This window comes from Pristiophorus japonicus, chromosome 16 (assembly GCF_044704955.1).
Source record: "Pristiophorus japonicus isolate sPriJap1 chromosome 16, sPriJap1.hap1, whole genome shotgun sequence".
In the NCBI taxonomy this organism is placed as follows: Eukaryota; Metazoa; Chordata; class Chondrichthyes; family Pristiophoridae; genus Pristiophorus; species Pristiophorus japonicus.
In genome coordinates this window covers 72,833,894-72,852,455 of record NC_091992.1, presented here as the reverse complement: position 1 = coordinate 72,852,455, position 18,562 = coordinate 72,833,894, and the positions used below count along the sequence as shown (strand labels likewise).

The window sequence follows — 18,562 nt, the reverse complement described above, 5'->3', positions numbered from 1 at the left end:
CTTTCCTTTCTTCTCAGTTATTTCACGGAGTGACGTATCTATTGCGGAGCTGGGCGGGTATTGGAGATTAGTGGGATCTGGGATCTGCAGTGCTCGCCAATCAATCTAACCAAACACCTCTCGGCGAGTTTCACTCGTGCTCCAATGCGCCTTGCTCCAGGCCACCCTTTGTGGAGCCCGCCAATGTCCTCGGTCCAGTGTGCACAGGTTGCTTCTTGGCCGGCCGTGCCCCCGGTGACTGGGGAGGAAACACTCACCGGGGTTCACACACTGTGCCGAGAGGTTCTGTGGTTCCACGATGACCAGAGCTGTCCATCGCTCCACTTCCTTCAGGGAGGTCAGTGAGTCTGACCCCGTGAGGGTGAGGAGGTCAGTGAGTCTGACCCCGTGAGGGAGAGACCAGACATTGGGGGGATGGGGTGTGCAAGAGAGCCACACACTCAGCACCATTAAACAATGTAACATCCCAGTACCCTGACTGGGCAATCCCAGTGTGCCTGCAGGTTTATAACTGAATGAATTCATTTCATCGGTTCAGTTAACAAGCTCGCGGGTATCACAGGCACCCAGGCGGACACATTCTGGCTCACTCTCTGAAGTTACTGCAAAGAAGAAAGGGAATGACTGTGAGCATTGCGGGTTAGGGGCTCACAGCGTTCATGGGCGTCGTACAGTATTGGTGTCTGACCTACAGCCCCCGACCCCAGCCATCCAGTCTCGGGTGCTCAGGCAACGTGTCTTATTCGGTGATTTGTCCTGTTTGTGGGCTGGGCGGTTTGGGAAGGTCTGTTGCCTCAATGGTGGAGAAATCCTAAATCAGAGCCATTGCCATCAGTTAGCATCAGCAACTTCTGATAACTGCCGATCAATGGGAACAGAGATTTAAAGACCCGTCTCGGCAGGGTCAATGGTACAGACCCACACTGCCCACAAAGACCAGCTTGGCCAGCCTTGATGTCCAGCCCATTAGGGGCTGCACTACCTCAGCTGTCCTATTGGTGGCGCACTCTCCAAACTCCCGATTTGGCATTTTTCCCATTGCTCGTTGGACCTCAACCCGATGGTCACCTGACCCAGACACTTGCCCAAAAACACACCTGCACCTCCAGAGCAACAACTCCCGGAACACCAACTAGTTGTACATTTACATCAACTTTGAACTAAAATAAATCATTGCAGGACTACAGAAAAAGAGAAGGAGGCTATGCAAATTTCTCAAGACCTTGCGAACTGCACTGCACACAGACTCTACAATTTAATTCAAAAGTGTATTTAATTTTTTTAAATCCCAGGGGCTGAGTGAAGAGACTGAATCCGGGCCAGATCGACAGCAGTGCAAGTACTGCCACTTGGCTAGAAAGGTCTTGCATCAATTAGGTTTGGGTCTTTCAACCCAATTCCTACACAGGTTCCAACTGGCACAAAGTTCCCAATTCTCGGGAGAGTTGATGTGGGAAATAGAACATTTAATGTCAGGGCAGCATAGAGCTATCTAACCCGTGCTGTACCTGCCCTGGGAGTGTTTGATGGGACAGTGTAGAGCGAGCTTTACTCTGTATCTAACCCCGTGCTGTACCTGCCCTGGGAGTGTTTGATGGGACAGTGTAGAGGGAGCTTTACTCTGTATCTAACCCCCTGTACCTGCCCTGGGAGTGTTTGATGGGACAGTGTAGAGGGAGCTTTACTCTGTATCTAACCCCCTGTACCTGCCCTGGGAGTGTTTGATGGGACAGTGTAGAGGGAGCTTTACTCTGTATCTAACCCATGCTGTACCTGCTCTGGGAGTGTTTGATGGGACAGTGTAGAGGGAGCTTTATTCTGTATCTAACCCATGCTGTACCCGCCCTGGGAGTGTTTGATGGGACAGTGTAGAGGGAGCTTTACTCTGTATCTAACCCGTGCTGTACCTGCCCTGGGAGTGTATAATGGGACAGTGTAGAGGGAGGTTTACAAGGACAAATTTCAAATCTCACTCCTCTGATGCCTTCCTGCAAATGGAAAATTCCGCTCTGAATCGCAAGGGCCTTTGAATGGGTTTTAATAATCTGCCTGAAGCAGGTAGGAGAGGTCTGTCAGAAAGCCGATGGAACTGCTCGCACCCACTGGAATCTGTGTTGGTGTATTGGCACGTTCTGGGACTGGAATACCCAGCCAGCAGGGGCTGGCATGGAAGACCCCCATGTCTTCAAAGTAAAAAGGAAAGATATGCCATCTTAAACATCCAGCAGCACCTCTTAAACCCATGGCCTAGAAGGACAAGGACAGCAGGCGCATGGGAGCACCATCCCTGCAAGTTCCCCTCCAAGTTACACACCATCCTGACTTGGAAATTTATCACATTCCTTCATCGTCGCTGGGTCAGAATCCTGGAACTCCCTCCCTAACAGCACTGTGGGAGCACCTTCACCCCACGGACTGCAGCGGTTCAAGTAGGCGGCTCACCACCACCTTCTCAAGGGGCAATTAGGGATGGGCAATAAATGCCGGCCTTGCCAGCGAAGCCTACATCCCAAGAATGAAAATAAAATATGACAACAGGGCAGCTGAGTGAGCAGCCAGAGCAGTAATAGAGATGACGACAGTGAACACCAATACACTACCTCCAATTTTATTTCAAACAAATTCTTCAATTGAGATGGTTCAAAATCCACATTGCAACATAAAAATGTTCTAAACCTGCCCCGGTGATCCCCAGTATTACCTAGCTCAGCGCCAGCCTGGAGGGAGGGCACCTAGCAACATGCAAGCCAGATATTCACGAGTACACAAGAGCCTTTAGCTGTCTCCATCCCAGGCACAAAGCATCCTCTCCTCCGCAGTAACTATACAATTCATAAGGTTGAAAATGTATCTTTAAATTACAAAAGAGATGGTCGGTGAGGGAAGTACCGTGGAGAGGCGGAGAGATTATCGTCTTACGGCGTGTTGGATGTTGCGAGGGATTGCTGTAATATTTTATCTTCATGCTGAAGCCACTGTATATAAAAGGTTAGTGGAACCGTAGTGCAGGTCACTCTTAATGTGGCCCAAGAGAGATTACGGGCCTTAAAAAGATGTCTCGGGAATAATTTCTGCTGCCAAGCTGACATTCTCATCTCCAGTAAGTGTGAATTGCTGAGCAACTCCTCTGCACTTTACTTGCTGCAAGTCTATCAATAAAAACATATTTTTCATATCATTCAAAGGGAACCGTCTCGTTATTTAATAGCTTCGCTCCCCTTCCCCGGCCGGCCTGGAGGGAGCTCAGTCCTGCTGGGGCACCGGTCCAGAAGACCAGCAACCAAGTGACCATTCTTCACGGGTGAGCCCAGATGAGATGCAAATCTTGAGAAGCCTAGTTGAGCAGCTCGGGGAGGGAGAAGCGGAGGGGAGAGAGAAGAGCGTCACAGTCCAATCAGAGTCTCACCGGCTGCCCACTACCTCCGGCCGTGGTCACTGGCTGAACTTGCCGCGCCAAGGTGCACGGAGCCCATTGTGGCCATCGAACTGCTGCCCGGGCTGAGAACCATCAACACGGCACACGCCCGGGGCCTTCTGGTCGGTATGGCTCATTTATGCCATGCCATTACCAAATAAGCCCTTGATATGGCTCTCAGATAGCTTGATGCAACAGGTTCAAGAACATTAGAACGTAAGAGATAGGAGCAGGAGTAGGCCCTACGGCCCCTCTAGCCTGCTGCACCATTTAATATCATGGCAGATTTTCGGCCTCAATTCCACTTCCCCACCCGATCCCCATATCCCTCGATTTCCCCGAGACTCCAAGAATCTATCGATCTCAGCCTTTGAATATTTTCAGAGACTCAACATCCACAGTTCTCTGGGGCAGAGTGTTCCAAAGTAGGCTCAGTTTAGATTGACCCAATGAGGGTTTAGTTTTGACCATTTTGCCCAATGCCAGAGGGGGAATGAAGATCCACCAGCTCCCAGCTCAGCCCACTGGAGGGGTGTGTCAGTGTGTGATACTGGTGCAGGTCAAGCCTCACCACTTAGGCCGAGTTATCTGACAGCAATGGATCTCCAAGGCATTGTCGCCCTTTCAGCCTACATCAATACAGAAAAAACTTCTAATAAATTAAAAGTCTTGTATCTTTGTTGTCAGACTGACTTCTAGTTCTTTCAGTTTTGCCACGTTTTCTCACACAGGAATCACACTTTGTGACATTTTAAAATCAAGGTTTCAATTTACAGACGAACAGACGAAAATAGTGGGCAGGAAAAGACCAGCTGGTCCATCAAGACGGTGGGAGGATCGCGGTTAAACACTTTCCCCCACCCCCCCACAGCCACATCATCTCTCAGAAAACCCCAGGCCAATAAGGGAAAGATACTCTGGGAAATTCCTCTCCGAACCCCTCATGCGATGGAAACCAGTCCGGGAGATCACACAGACCAAGCCTTGCCTATAGAGACACTTGCCTTTGACATGAAACGATCTCTGCCCCAGTCAGGAACTGGTCCCGCTCCCTCTGAAGGGGGTTCACAGAGTCAGCACCCACCCCACCCATCGGCAACACATGCCGGGGACTCCCTGCTCTCTGGGCAACGGAGACCTGCCCAACATCCAGTGTTCCTACTCTTGCATAATTTAAACTCCTGTCCCCTGGTCCCTCCACGCCCCACCCCCCCCCCCCAATCTGTTAAATGGAATAGTCTCTCAATAGGCTAACTTGCCTTGGATTGGCTGCTTCCTCCCATGTGACCTTCGGTGCCCTCAGCTGTTGTTCTTTCCTTCACTTCCTGTTGTGCTTTTCTTTATCGTTTCCCGAGGCCTGTGGTTATATTTTCTGGTCTCCTTGCACCTTCCCACCCTCAGCTGGTAACTATTTGTCCAGACAGGATAAATCTACATTTGGAAAGGCAGGGATTAATTAGGAACAGTCAGCACGGATTTGTTAAGGGAAGATCGTGTTTGACTAACCTGATTGAATTTTTTGAGGAGGTAACCAAGAGGGTCGATGAGGGTAGCGCGTACGATGTAGTATATGGACTTTAGCAAAGCTTTTGATAAGGTCCCACATGGTAGACAGGTCATGAAGTTTAAAGTCCATGGGATCCAGGGCAAAGATGCAACTTGGATCCAAAATTGACTCAGAGGTAGGGGGCAAAGGGTAATGGTTGATGGATATTTTTGTGACTGGAAGGATGTTTCCAGTGGGGTTCTGCAGGGCTCAGTACTGGGACCCTTGCTTTTTGTGGTATATATCAATGATCTATATTTGAATATAGGGAGTATGATTAAGAAGTTTGCAGATGACACTAAAATTGGCTGTGTGGTTGATAATGAAGAGGAAAGTCATGGGCTGCAGGAGGATATCAATCTACTGGTCAGGTGGGCAGAGTAGTGGCAAATGGAATTTAATTCGGAGAAGTGTGAGGTGATGCACTTTAGGAGGCCTAACAAGGAAAGAGTATACACATTAAGCGGTAGGCCACTTAGAAGTGTAGATGAACAAAGGGACCTTGGAGCGTATTTCGGCAGATCCCTGAAAGTAGCAGGCCAGGTGGATAACGTGGTTAAGAAGGCATATGGAATGCTTGCCTTTATTGGCCGAGGATGGAATACAAGAGCAGGGAGGTTATGCTTAAATTGTATAATACTCTAGTTAGGCCACAGCTGGAGTACTGCATGCAGTTCTGGTCGCCACATTATAGGAAGGACGTGATTGCACTGGAGAGGGTGCAGAGGAGATTTACTAGGATGCTGCTTGGAATGGAGAATCTTAGTTATGAAGACAGATTGGATAGGCTGGGTTTGTTCTCATTGGAACAGAGGAGTTTGAGAGGAGACCTCATTGAGATGTACAAAATTTTGAGGGGCCTGGACATAGTGGATAGCAAGGGTCTATTTCCATTGGTGGAGGGCTCAATTACGAGGGGGCATAGGTTTAAGGTGGTTGGTGGGAAGTTTAGAGGGGATTTGAGGGGAGACTTCTTCACGCAGAGGGTTGTGGGGGTCTAGAACTCACTGCCTGGAAGGGTGGTGGATGCAGAAACCCTCACCTCATTTAAAAGGTGGTTGGATGGGCACTTAAAGTGCCGTAACCTGCAGGGTTATGGACCTGGAGCTGGTAAGTGGGATTAGAATGGATAACCTCTTGTTGGCCGGTGCAGATATAATGGTAAGTACTGCAGGGAATAGACTACGACCAGGGTGATCTCCTGGACTAATTCCGATCGCCTGGATGGGTCGGAGAGGAATTTTCCCAGATTAATTTTTTTTCCAATTGGCCTGGGTTTTTAATCTGGTTTTTGTCTCTACCAGGAGATCACTTGGGGTGGAACGTCGAATGTTTCAGTGTAAGGGGTGTCGCAGTTGTGTGGGGCGGACTGGTTGGGCTGGGTGCTCTTTACCATTCTGCCATTGTTCATTGTTCATTGGTTTATATGTAACCTTCAGGGCTGCTGACCGAGGGCCGTGCAGCTCTTTGTTGGCCGGCACGAACACGATGGGCCGAGATGGCCTCCTTCTGCGCTGTAAATTTCTGTTTCTGGTTTAATCCCTTCATTCTCCACATAGGTCCCTGGTCCAGGCCGCCCCACACTTTTCCACTCCTGCATTTTCCCCAACCTCTGGATTTCTTCAGCTGCCTGGTCTCCTCACTCATTCCTAAAGCCCTCCCACCCTAAAGAGTTTTCTTCAGCTATTTCTTACCACCCCTAGCCTCTGGCCATCCATTGGCTGAGCTTCTTCCCCCACCACTAGCATCACTACTCTGGGCCTCCGCCGTTGGCCAACCCCTGGCTCCTCTCCAAATCCCAACAACACCAGGCCTTTCCTGCCAACTCTTGGCCTCAGGAGCCTTGCCCTGGTTATCTAGCAACATCCCCTTCCCTATTCAGTCAAAACCCTTCGGAATTTTAAGAACCTCGATGAAATCTCCTCTCGCCTGTCTCTGCTCCAGTGGAAACAGTCCCAGTATGTCCTGTCTCTCCTCCTAACTATAGTTTCCCATCTCGAGCATCCCCTCAATCTACACTGAACGTTCTCCCTGGCTTTAATGTCCTCTCTATAATGGGGTGCCCAAAACTGTGCACACTACTCTAACTGTGGACTAACCAATATATTAAACACATTTATCGTTTGCTCTTCACTCTTGGATTCTTATGCCCCATTTATAAAACCCAAGATGCTGTTGCTGGTTTTCTGGCTTTAGCCTACCTGCACTCCGTTTCAGGGAATAATGTATTTGACCCCCAGAGTGTCTCTGTTCATCCCCATCCTGCAGTGTCTCTACATTGAGTCGATATTCCAATTCTTTGTTTTTCCACCCTGAAGGCATTGCTTCACACTTTTAATATTAAATTGTGTCCAATACCTGCCTGCCCATTCCCCAACCCGTCCATCATTCGCTGGGGTCTTCCACCATCACCCTCGCTGTTTGGCAAACCACATCATTTTGTGCCATCAAGAAATGCTGAGATTTTGTGCCAAACACCAAATCATCTCGCACACAGGCAACTGAAGTGGACCCAGCACCGACCCAGGGGTACAACGCTCCCAGCACTGACCCCTGGGGTACACGTACTGACCCCTGGGGCACACCTCCCCGCAGCACCGACCCCTAAACCTCTCTCAGCACCGACCCCTGGGGGTACACTCACCGACCCCTGGGGTACACTCACCGACCCCTGGGGGTACACTCACCGACCCCTGGGGTACAGTTCCCCCAGCCTGCAGCCGCCAGAACATAACATAAGAACATAAGAAATAGGAACAGGAGTAGGCCATACGGCCCCTCGAGCCTGCTCCGCCATTTAATATCATGGCTGATCTGATCATGGACTCAGCTCCACTTCCCTGCCCACTCCCCATAACCCTTTACTCCCTTATCTCTCAAAAATCTGTCGATCTCCACCTTAAATATATTCAATGACCCAGCCTCCACAGCTCTCTGGGGCAGAGAATTCCACAGATTTACGACTCTCTTGGAGAAGAAATTTCTTCTCATTCCAGTTTTAAATGGGCGGCCCCTTATTCTAAGATCATGCCCTCTAGTTCTAGTCTCCCCCATCAGTGGAAACATCCTCTCTGCATCCACCTTGTCAAGCCCCCTCATAATCTTATACGTTTTGATAAGATCACCTCATTCTTCTGAATTCCAATGGGTAGAGGCCCAACCTTCGCAACCTTTCCTCATCCCCGGAATCAACCGAGTGAACCTTCTCTGAACAGCCTCCAATGCAAGTATATCCTTCCTTAAATATATGCCAGACACTGCAGCCAGAACCACAGCCTCTCTCCTGTAGAATCTCCCAGTAACGGGCAGGATTAGCACCACTATTATTCATTTTTATATTTACGGTTTTAAATTAACTCAGATCGGCCATTCCCCCACTATCCCCACTGCCCACCAGGTGGCAATCCCAGCTCCGCGCCCCCTCCCTCCCACTATCCCCGCCAATCTGCCCGTTCACTGCTCCATGGCTTAGCCACTGGCTGCCGCTAGCTCCCCAGGCCCCACACCAACTCCAACGGCCCCACTAATAACCCGCTCCTCCCCCCCCCCCAACCCCGCACCAACTCCCCCGGCCCCGCTAATAACCCCCTCCCCTCCCCAACCCCACACCAACTCCCCGGCCCCACTAATAAACCCCTCCCTCAGCCCTGCACCAACTCCCCGGCCCCGCTAATAACCGCGCGCCCCCCCCCAACCCCGCAAATAAATCCCTCCTCCCTCCCAACCCCACACCAACTTCCCCGGCCCCGCTAATAAACCCCTCCCTCAGCCCTGCACCAACTCCCCGGCCCCACTAATAACTGCCCCCCCCCACCCCAACCCCTCAAATAAACCCCTCCCCCCTCCCAACCCAACACCAACTTCCCCGGCCCCGCTAATAAACCCCTCCCTCAGCCCCGCACCAACTCCCCGGCCCCGCTAATAACCCCCTCCACATTACCCCCCTACCTCCCCCGGCCAAGTCAGTGGTGCCCCAGGAGCTTGCTGGGCTGGAATCTCGTCAGTGAGGGGCGGGTGGAGTCCCATCAGCCCCTCGAGGCCTGCACACAGGCTCCACATACTTCAGCACCATGGGCTTGAGGCCGGCCTCCGACCCCCGGGACACCGGCCTCTGACCCCCGGGACGTCGGCCTCTGGGATTCCTCGAGGCTGCCCCCCGGCCTCCGGGAGACTGGCCTCCGACAGGCATTGGTTTTGTGTAGAGAGAAAAAATGATATTGAAAGGCATCTCACTGAGACAAGAGTGGTGACCTTGGAGAGAAGCAATTCCTTTAAAAGCTGCGTCACTTGGAGCAGATAATGCTAAAGAAAGAATCAGCACAAAATCTTACCAGAGGTGCCAGAAAATGAATGCAACCTTAAAACAATTGTATCATATGCTTGACGTTATCATTGTCCTTCAATATAAGCATGGGTCACATCCTCAAACACCAACTCTCACATCTCGGCTGTTGGTTGCGCTACAAATCAGCTTCCCTTTCCCACAGTGGGAGGAAAGGATTCCAACTGAGGAACAGGTCTTGACCCAGAGACCCACATCCTGCCAGCAACTGAGACAAGCCCAAGCCGAAAGCCTGTCAATCTCTTCAAACACAGGATGGTCAGAACAGCAAACTCAACGCAGCCCCGAAATCCTCGCCAGTAAGCTGCCCGACTGACATTAACAGCTTGCATTCAAAGAGCAATCTGTGGAACAGGGTCCCTGGGAGACGGTGAGAATATTGATTTATTCAAACAGGAATGAGATAGGTTTATTTCAGAAAACAATATTTTGGGATGCAATATGTGAGTGATTTGGGACATGGCTTGTGGTGAGTGTAGCGTGCTTGGGAGGAAGAGGGGACTTTGGACCTGTGGTTCCCACAGCTCTCCATCCCGGAGGTTTCCTCACCTCGTCTGTTGGAGACTCATTGATGGACATCAATTGCTCTGATTGGTCAACAACTCCATTGTCATTGTATCATGTGACTACCGGGATGGTAGAAGGTGAATTAGAGGGACCTGGGTCTTTTTACATGTAGCAATCCCTATGCTCCCAATCCTGTTCAAAGACATGACAGCTCTCGGCGGGGTTAGCGAGAGGTATGGTGGTCGGTGTCAGCAGGAAACAACCACAGCCACCACCCTTTCATGGTGGGGTGTCCTGGATGCAGCTCAGGCCAGTCAAGCTCCCCAGTTCTGGAACTTGGTGACAAGCGGGTATCAGTTAACCCATGAAACTCACACCAAATCAAACAAACCCACAGCCAGCTCAAGCATTAAAGAAACTCAACGGCAGCGGAATCTGAGAGAACACGTGATCAGAAATAGGAGCAGGAGTCGGCCATTCGGCCCCTTGAGCCTGTTCTGCCATTCGTGGCTGATCTTCGACCTCAACTCCACTTTCCCGCCCGATCCCCGTATCCCTCGATTCCCTTAATATTCAGAGGTACTCACGATCAGCTCAGTGACCTTCATTTCACTCTGGATTTGCTTGGCCACTTCAATGGGGCACGGTGCGCCCGCCACGACCACTGCCAGGGGGCAACAGGGAAAGAACAGACGACAGAGGTTAGATTGGCAAAGTGACACTACGACCAGAGACCCTGAGCAACCTTGGAAATCATTGTTTATTCACGGTCCCCCTCCCCCATCCAATCACAGCGCTCCCGAGAGCAAGGCTCTGTCTGTTTGGTTTGAAGAGACCCAGATGGCCATCAGACAACTTCCTGAACTGGGATGGGGATTTCAGAAACATACATCACGAAAACATAACTCCTTGTCCTACTAATCCAAATCAGTGTTGACAAGATCCCACCAGACAGAAACATTTCACTGCAATAGGCCGAAAGGGGTTGTTTCTTTTGGTTTTATGTTTATGACAGTTCTTTCCTGAAGGAACATATTCATCTTGGGATACAGTCCATGGCTCCTGCACCTCACTCGCCTCCCCATTCGTGCCTGAACCGAGAGAGGGTCAGCGGACAGCTCAACTGGGGAAGGAATCCTGCCCGAGTCTCGCCCTGCCCACCTATGCACACTCCCAGCAGGCAGCATTTCCCCATTCCCACGAATGGCAGTGTTCCATAGTATCAAAAGGAAGACTGCATTTATATAGCGCCTTTCACAACCTCGGGACGTCCCAAAGCTCCTTACAGCTAATGAAGTACTTGTGGAGTGTAGTCACTGTTGTAATGTGGGAAATGCAGTAACCAATTTGTGCACAGCAAGCTCCCACAAACAACACTGTGATAATGACCGGATAATCTGTTTTTTGTTGATTGAGGGTTAATTTTATCCAGGACACCGGGGAGAACTCCCCTGCTCTTCTTCAAAATAGAGCCACGGGATCTTTTATGTGCACCTGAGAGAGCAGACAGGGCCACAGTTCAACATCTCATCCGAAAGACGGCACCTCCGACAGTGCAGCCCTCCCTCACTACGGCCCTGGAGTGACAGCCCAGATGTTTGTGTTTAAGTTCCTGGAGTGGGACTTGAACCCATAACCTTCTGACAGAGAGGCGAGAGTGCTTCCCACTGAGCCACGGCCTGGCTGGGGTCAGTTAACTGGCAATGGTCCAGGAATGGAACTCCAGGTCTCAGCACCCTGCCAGATGCTGCCTTCACTGCCTGGGGTGCGGGGGCGGGGTGGGGGTGGGGAGAGAGAGAGAGCTGGTGACCAAGGTTACTTGACCAGATTAGTACTGGAAAAATCCCTGCACCTCACAATATAAATCCCACCTCAGCATGGAGCAAACAAGGAAAAATGCACAGAAAATACAAGATTCATTCTGCAGTCAGGAAGCAGGCTCAGGAACTGAAATTCTAGCGTGAAAAATGGTTATGGCGAGTTTTAGGCTCAAGTGTCAGGCAATGTCACACTTTCAAATTGATTGTCCCATCAATCACTCCCAGGGCAGGTACAGCACGGGTTTAGAGACAGAGTAAAGCTCCCTCTACACTGTCCCATCAAACACTCCCAGGGCAAGTACAGCATGGGTTAAATACAGAGTAAAGCTCCCTCTACACTGTCCCATCAAACACTCCCAGGGCAGGTACAGGGGGTTAGATACAGAGTAAAGCTCCCTCTACACTGTCCCATCAATCACTCCCAGGGCAGGTACAGCACGGGTTTAGAGACAGAGTAAAGCTCCCTCTACACTGTCCCATCAAACACTCCCAGGGCAGGTACAGCACGGGTTAGATACAGAGTAAAGCTCCCTCTACACTGTCCCATCAAACACTCCCAGGGCAAGTACAGCACGGGTCAGATACAGAGTAAAGCTCCCTCTACACTGTCCCATCAAACACTCCCAGGGCAAGTACAGCATGGGTTAAATACAGAGTAAAGCTCCCTCTACACTGTCCCATCAAACACTCCCAGGGCAGGTACAGGGGGTTAGATACAGAGTACAGCTCCCTCTACACTGTCCCATCAAACACTCCCAGGGCAAGTACAGCACGGGTGTGGGGGTGGAAAAAGAGAGCGGCAAGAGAGGGAGAGAGAGATAAAGATAAAGAAAAAGAGAGCAAGCTGAGGTGCAAGTTGGCCATCTTGTGGCCAGTAATGCAACAGCGGACAAGAACTGCTCCGTGATAAAGTCAGTGAAATTGGGTAAAGCTCAAAACTTGGTGCTTCCTGCATATTATAATGATGGGATTATATACGGTATAAAAATGGGACAGTCAGAGGAGCAGTTTGGAGCACAAGTCTAGAGCTGTGGGCAAATCACAAAAAGCCCGACACCGCTGCAGCAGAATCAACAGAAGCGGCGAGATCTGGAGGGAGGGAGGGAGGGGCGGAGGTGGGGGAGGGTCGCGAGGGGCAGAGGTGGGGGAGGGGCACGTGGGGCGGAGGTGGGGGAGCAGCGAGGGGTGGAGGTGGGGGAGGAGCACGCGGGGCGGAGGTGGGGGAGCGGCGAGGGGCGGAGGTGGGGGAGCGGCGAGGGGCGGAGGTGGGAGGGACTGGTGAGGAGAGGACGGATGAGGCATGGAGAAGGGGAGGGGTCGGAGCCCAGAGGTGGAGCAGTGTGGACAAGCACAAGGGAAGGTGCAGCACGGGCCAATAGCGAGGCTCACATTGCATACTATGAATTCCCTGTAGAGAGGGGTCCTGTTGGAAGGAGGACAGTAGGAGTATGTTTGTGTCTGTGTGTGTATGTGTATTGGCACATACAGCAGTGCCTGGTCTCCAATCGTCTGGGACCCCCTTGCCACTGGACCAAGACCTTGCTCCGTCAAGCCCGTGCGGTGGCTGGGGTGCAACGGCCACTCAAGATCATCCTACACGGCCGTCTGCAGTGTCCCCCAGGGAAAGTCAGCTGCCTTTGATGGCCAAGTTGTGGAGGATGCAGCAGACCACCCACTCCGGCCTGTACTGTAGGGCTCCTCCCGAGCGGTCAAGGCTTCAGAACCCTGAAGGTCTGCTCGATGAGGTTCCGAGTGGCAGCGAGTGCTGGCCACGAGTGCTGGGGTTGGGGAGGGTAGTCATCAGCCAGTGGCAGAAGAATTGACGGCCACAGTGACCTTGAGGGCCACTGACAGTGCTGTCATCGCCCTTCTCTGAGGCTGCAGGCCTGGATCCAGGAGGGGGCAGAGTTGTGTGACCACCTCCTCTGTGAAGCGGAGCCTCCGATTGCACTGCTCGTGTCTCGATTGCAGGAAGAAGTGCTCTCGGAAGACCCGAGGTGGGTAAGGCCTCCTGCGGAGAACCCTCCTGCTCCCTCTGCTTTGCTGCCCCTGCTCCATCTCTCAGTTCCACCCGAGCGCGAGAGGGGCTGCAGGCCCCCCATGACTGGGAGCAAATGCTCTGAGCAGAACCAAGGCTTTCCCCACACAGCACCAACTTTAAATTAACTGTAGAAAGCTCCAAACAGTTCCACAAACATACACAGAGCCAGCCCAAATCAAAAAGCAAGTCAGCTGCAAGTTGTTGCTGAGCTCCTAAAATACGGGTGCTGGGGGGGCGGGGGTCCTGCCTGCTGCTGGGCCCGTGTTCTGCTGTGTATGATTTGGAGAGGGCTTCGAATGGAGCCGTTGACGTCCAAAATGGCAGGTCTTGCATCAGATCCGTGTCGTGCACTCATTGACGTCACAATCTGCCTCTATCAGTCCTCCAGTGAGCACAGGCATCAGCTGCACTGCTCTCCTGCCCAAATTGCCGGCTGCAGCAGGTCCCGCCTGATGTGGGCGTGAGACAGCTGCCATTTATGCTCCGAGACTGGCCCGATCAGTCGGTGCGAAGGGGCCAGATTTCACAACCAGTCTCGTAGAATTAGCTCAATCATAAAAATCACCATCTTACACAAGTCCCAAATGTGGAGACCCAGCTCCCTGTCATCAGTAACCCCTCTCCCCCAGCACCCTGTGTTACTGACAGTATCTGTACTGATGTTAATCCCGCTCCCTCACATGTCACTCAGTAATCCCTCTCCCCCAGCGCCCTGTGTTACTGACAGTATCTGTACTGATGTTAATCCCGCTCCCTCACATGTCACTCAGTAATCCCTCTCCCCTCAGGACCCTGTGTTACTGACTGTATCTGTACTGATGTTAATCCCGCTCCCTCACATGTCACTCAGTAATCCCTCTCCCCTCAGGACCCTGTGTTACTGACTGTATCTGTACTGATGTTAATCCCGCTCCCTCACACTGTCACTCAGTAACCCCTCTCCCCCAGCGTCCGGTGTTACTGACTGTATCTGTACTGATGTTAATCCCGCTCCCTCACACTGTCACTCAGTAACCCCTCTCCCCTCAGGACCCTGTGTTACTGACAGTATCTGTACTGATGTTAATCCCGCTCCCTCACACTGTCACTCAGTAACCCCTCTCCCCCAGCACCCTGTGTTACTGACAGTATCTGTACTGATGTTAATCCCGCTCCCTCACATGTCACTCAGTAACCCCTCTCCCCCAGCACCCTGAGTTACCATCTCTACTGATGTTAATCCCGCTCCCTCACATGTCACTCAGTAACCCCTCTCCCCCAGCGCCCTGTGTATTTGACTGTATCTGTACTGATGTTAATCCAGTTCCCTCACACTGTCACTCAGTAACCCCTCTCCCCCAGCGCCCTGTGTTACTGACAGTATCTGTACTGATGTTAATCCCGCTCCCTCACATGTCACTCAGTAACACCTCTCCCCCAGCACCCTGTGTATTTGACTGTATCTGTACTGATGTTAATCCAGCTCCCTCACACTGTCACTCAGTAATCCCTCTCCCCCAGCGCCCTGTGTTACTGACTGTATCTGTACTGATGTTAATCCCGCTCCCTCACATGTCACTCAGTAACCCCTCTCCCCCAGCACCCTGTGTTACTATCTCTACTGATATTAATCCCGCTCCCTCACATGTCACTCAGTAACCCCTCTCCCCCAGCGCACTGTGTTACTGACTGTATCTGTACTGATGTTAATCCCGCTCCCTCACATGTCACTCAGTAACCCCTCTCCCCTCAGGACCCTGTGTTACTGACTGTATCTGTACTGATGTTAATCCCGCTCCCTCACACTATCACTCAGTAATCCCTCTCCCCCAGCACCCTGTGTTACTATCTCTACTGATGTTAATCCCGCTCCCTCACACTGTCACTCAGTAACCCCTCTCCCCCAGCGCCCTGTGTTACTGACAGTATCTGTACTGATGTTAATCCCGCTCCCTCACATGTCACTCAGTAATCCCTCTCCCCTCAGGACCCAGTGTTACTGACTGTATCTCTACTGATGTTAATCCCGCTCCCTCACACTGTCACTCAGTAACCCCTCTCCCCCAGCACCCTGTGTTACTGACTGTATCTGTACTGATGTTAATCCAGCTCCCTCACATGTCACTCAGTAATCCCTCTCCCCTCAGGACCCTGTGTTACTGACTGTATCCCTACTGATGTTAATCCAGCTCCCTTACACTGTCACTCAGTAACCCCTCTCCCCCAGCAGCCTGTGTATTTGACTGTATCTGTACTGATGTTAATCCAGCTCCCTCACACTGTCACTCATTAACCCCTCTCCCCCAGCGTCCTGTGTTACTGACTGTATCTGTACTGATGTTAATCCAGCTCCCTCACACGTCACTCAAAACCCCTCTCCCCCTGCGCCCTATGTCTTTGACTGTATCTGTACTGATGTTAATCCCGCTCCCTCACATGTCACTCAATAATCCCTCTCCCCTCAGGACCCTGTGTTACTGACAGTATCTGTACTGATGTTAATCCCGCTCCCTCACATGTCACTCAGTAACCCCTCTCCCCCAGCGCCCTGTGTTACTGACTGTATCTGTACTGATGTTAATCCCGCTCCCTCACACTGTCACTCAGTAATCCCTCTCCCCTCAGGACCCTGTGTTACTGACTGTATCCCTACTGATGTTAATCCAGCTCCCTTACACTGTCACTCAGTAACCCCTCTCCCCCAGCACCCTGTGTATTTGACTGTATCTGTACTGATGTTAATCCAGCTCCCTCACACTGTCACTCAGTAACCCCTCTCCCCCAGCGTCCTGTGTTACTGACTGTATCTGTACTGATGTTAATCCCGCTCCCTCACACTGTCACTCAGTAACCCCTCTCCCCCAGCACCCTGTGTTACTGACTGTATCTGTACTGATAACCCTGCTCCCTCACACTGTCACTGTGATACGGACAGTGCCCGATAGGGAGATGGGCAGTGCAGGTGTGGCACTATCTATCTGGATGGAGTATAGCATTGGACTGGGAGTGGAGGCAGAGACTGGGTGATGATGATATTCTCTCCCCGCTCAGTTTCCCCAGACTACTTACACAAGAGTACCCCTTCAGGGCATCGTTGAAAAAGATTGTTTTGTTCACCACCCCCGGCCCTCCCCCATTGTGTGTGCTGATGGCGAGGGGTCTTACAGCTGGGAACATTCCATTGAGGACTGCACACTGCTAGGTCGATCAATGAGGCTCCCCCACTCTGTGAAATAAAGGCATTTGCCAAACTCGCAGTCTTTCCCTCTCTCCGGTCTGGGTCCATTTCTATATCCCACAACATTGACCTTTGTGGGATATTATTTGCCATTTCAGCAGTGGGCAGCACCCTTGCCTCTGGGTCAGAAGGTCATGGGTTCAAGTCCCACTCCAGGGACGTGAGCACATAAATCCAGGCCGACACACCAGTGCCATGCTGAGGGAGTCTTTCAAATGAGACAATAAACCGAGGCCCCATCTGTACTCTCAGGTGGACATAAAAGATCCCACGGCCACTATTTTGAAGGAGAGCAGGGGAGTTACCCCAGTGTCGTGGGGCCAATATTTATCCCTCAACCAACATCATTGAAACAGATTATCTGGTCATCATCACAATGCTGTTTGTGGGAGCTTGCTGTGTGCAAATTGGCTGCTGCGTTGCTCACATCGAAGTGATTATTTGCAGTGTGTTTTGACTCCCTCTGCACTTGCTCGCCTGTTTGGTACCGTGCAGGAGCTCGCAATCCGGTCACACGTGGGCAGCACGATTAGAGGTAGCCGACATGGAGCCGAGACGCACCCCTGAACCAGGAGCTCGGGCCTGAGCCCGCTACTCGTGCTCCTGGATTATCCTTCGCAAATCAATGACAATACCACAGGAGCCTCCAGGAGTTTGGCCTAGAATATCGTTGTGATTAACTATACAAACATTTTCACAGCCTTGAGCGGAGAGAGAGAGAGAGAGAGTGCGTGATTGAGAGAGAGAGAGATATTTTGAGAGAGAAAGATATTTAGAGAGAGAGAGAGAGAGGGAATCGAAGGGGGAAAGAGGGAGGGTCGGAGGGGGAGTGTGAGAGAGGGAGAGATAGAGAGAGAGAGCCAGAGCGAGATAGAAAGAGAGAGATGGCGGGGAGGGATCGACGGGGGAGAGATAGAGAGGGAGGATCGGAGGGAGGGGAGGGAGAAAGAGCGAGAGAAAGAGAGGGGGGAATCGGGGAGGGTATCGGAGAGTGGGGTGTGGGGGGGAGGGTATCGGAAGGGGGGGGGGGAGGGGGGGAGGGGGGGAGTGGGGGGGTATCGAAAGGGGAGGGGGGAGGGTATCGACAAGGGAGGGGGGAGGGTATCGAAAGGAGAGGGGGGAGGGTATCGAAAGGGGAGGGGGAGAGGTGGGAGGGTATCGACAGGGGAGGGGGGAGTGTATCGAAAGGGGAGGGGGGAGGGTATCGAAAGGGGAGGGGGGAGGGTATCGAAAGGGGAGGGGGGAGGGTATCGAAAGGGGAGGGGGGGAGGGTATCGAAAGGGGAGGGGGGGAGGGTATCGAAAGGGGAGGGGGGAGGGTATCGAAAGGGGAGGGGGGGAGGGTATCGAAAGGGGAGGGGGGAGGGTATCGACAAGGGAGGGGGGAGGGTATCGAAAGGGGAGGGGGGGAGGGTATCGAAAGGAGAGGGGGGGAGGGTATCGAAAGGGGAGGGGGGAGGGTATCGAAAGGGGAGGGGGGAGGGTATCGACAAGGGAGGGGGGAGGGTATCGAAAGGGGAGGGGGGGAGGGTATCGAAAGGGGAGGAGGGGAGGGTATCGAAAGGGGAGGGGGGGAGGGTATCGAAAGGGGGGGTATCGAAGGGGGGGGTATCGAAGGGGGGGGGTATCGAAAGGGGAGGGCATCGAGGGGGGGGGAGGGAGGGCATCGAAGGGG

General features: G+C 52.1%; 1 protein-coding gene across 2 annotated transcripts in view; it reads right to left on the bottom strand.

The window, feature by feature from the left end:
• Positions 1-18,562, bottom strand: part of acsf2 (acyl-CoA synthetase family member 2) — a 196,153-nt gene that overhangs the window by 90,133 nt on the left and 87,458 nt on the right. For both annotated transcript variants that reach the window (XM_070857422.1, XM_070857423.1), the window contains one exon: positions 10,398-10,474. In XM_070857422.1, the coding sequence (XP_070713523.1) occupies positions 10,398-10,474 (77 nt within the window). The remainder of the gene's footprint in view (positions 1-10,397; positions 10,475-18,562) is intronic.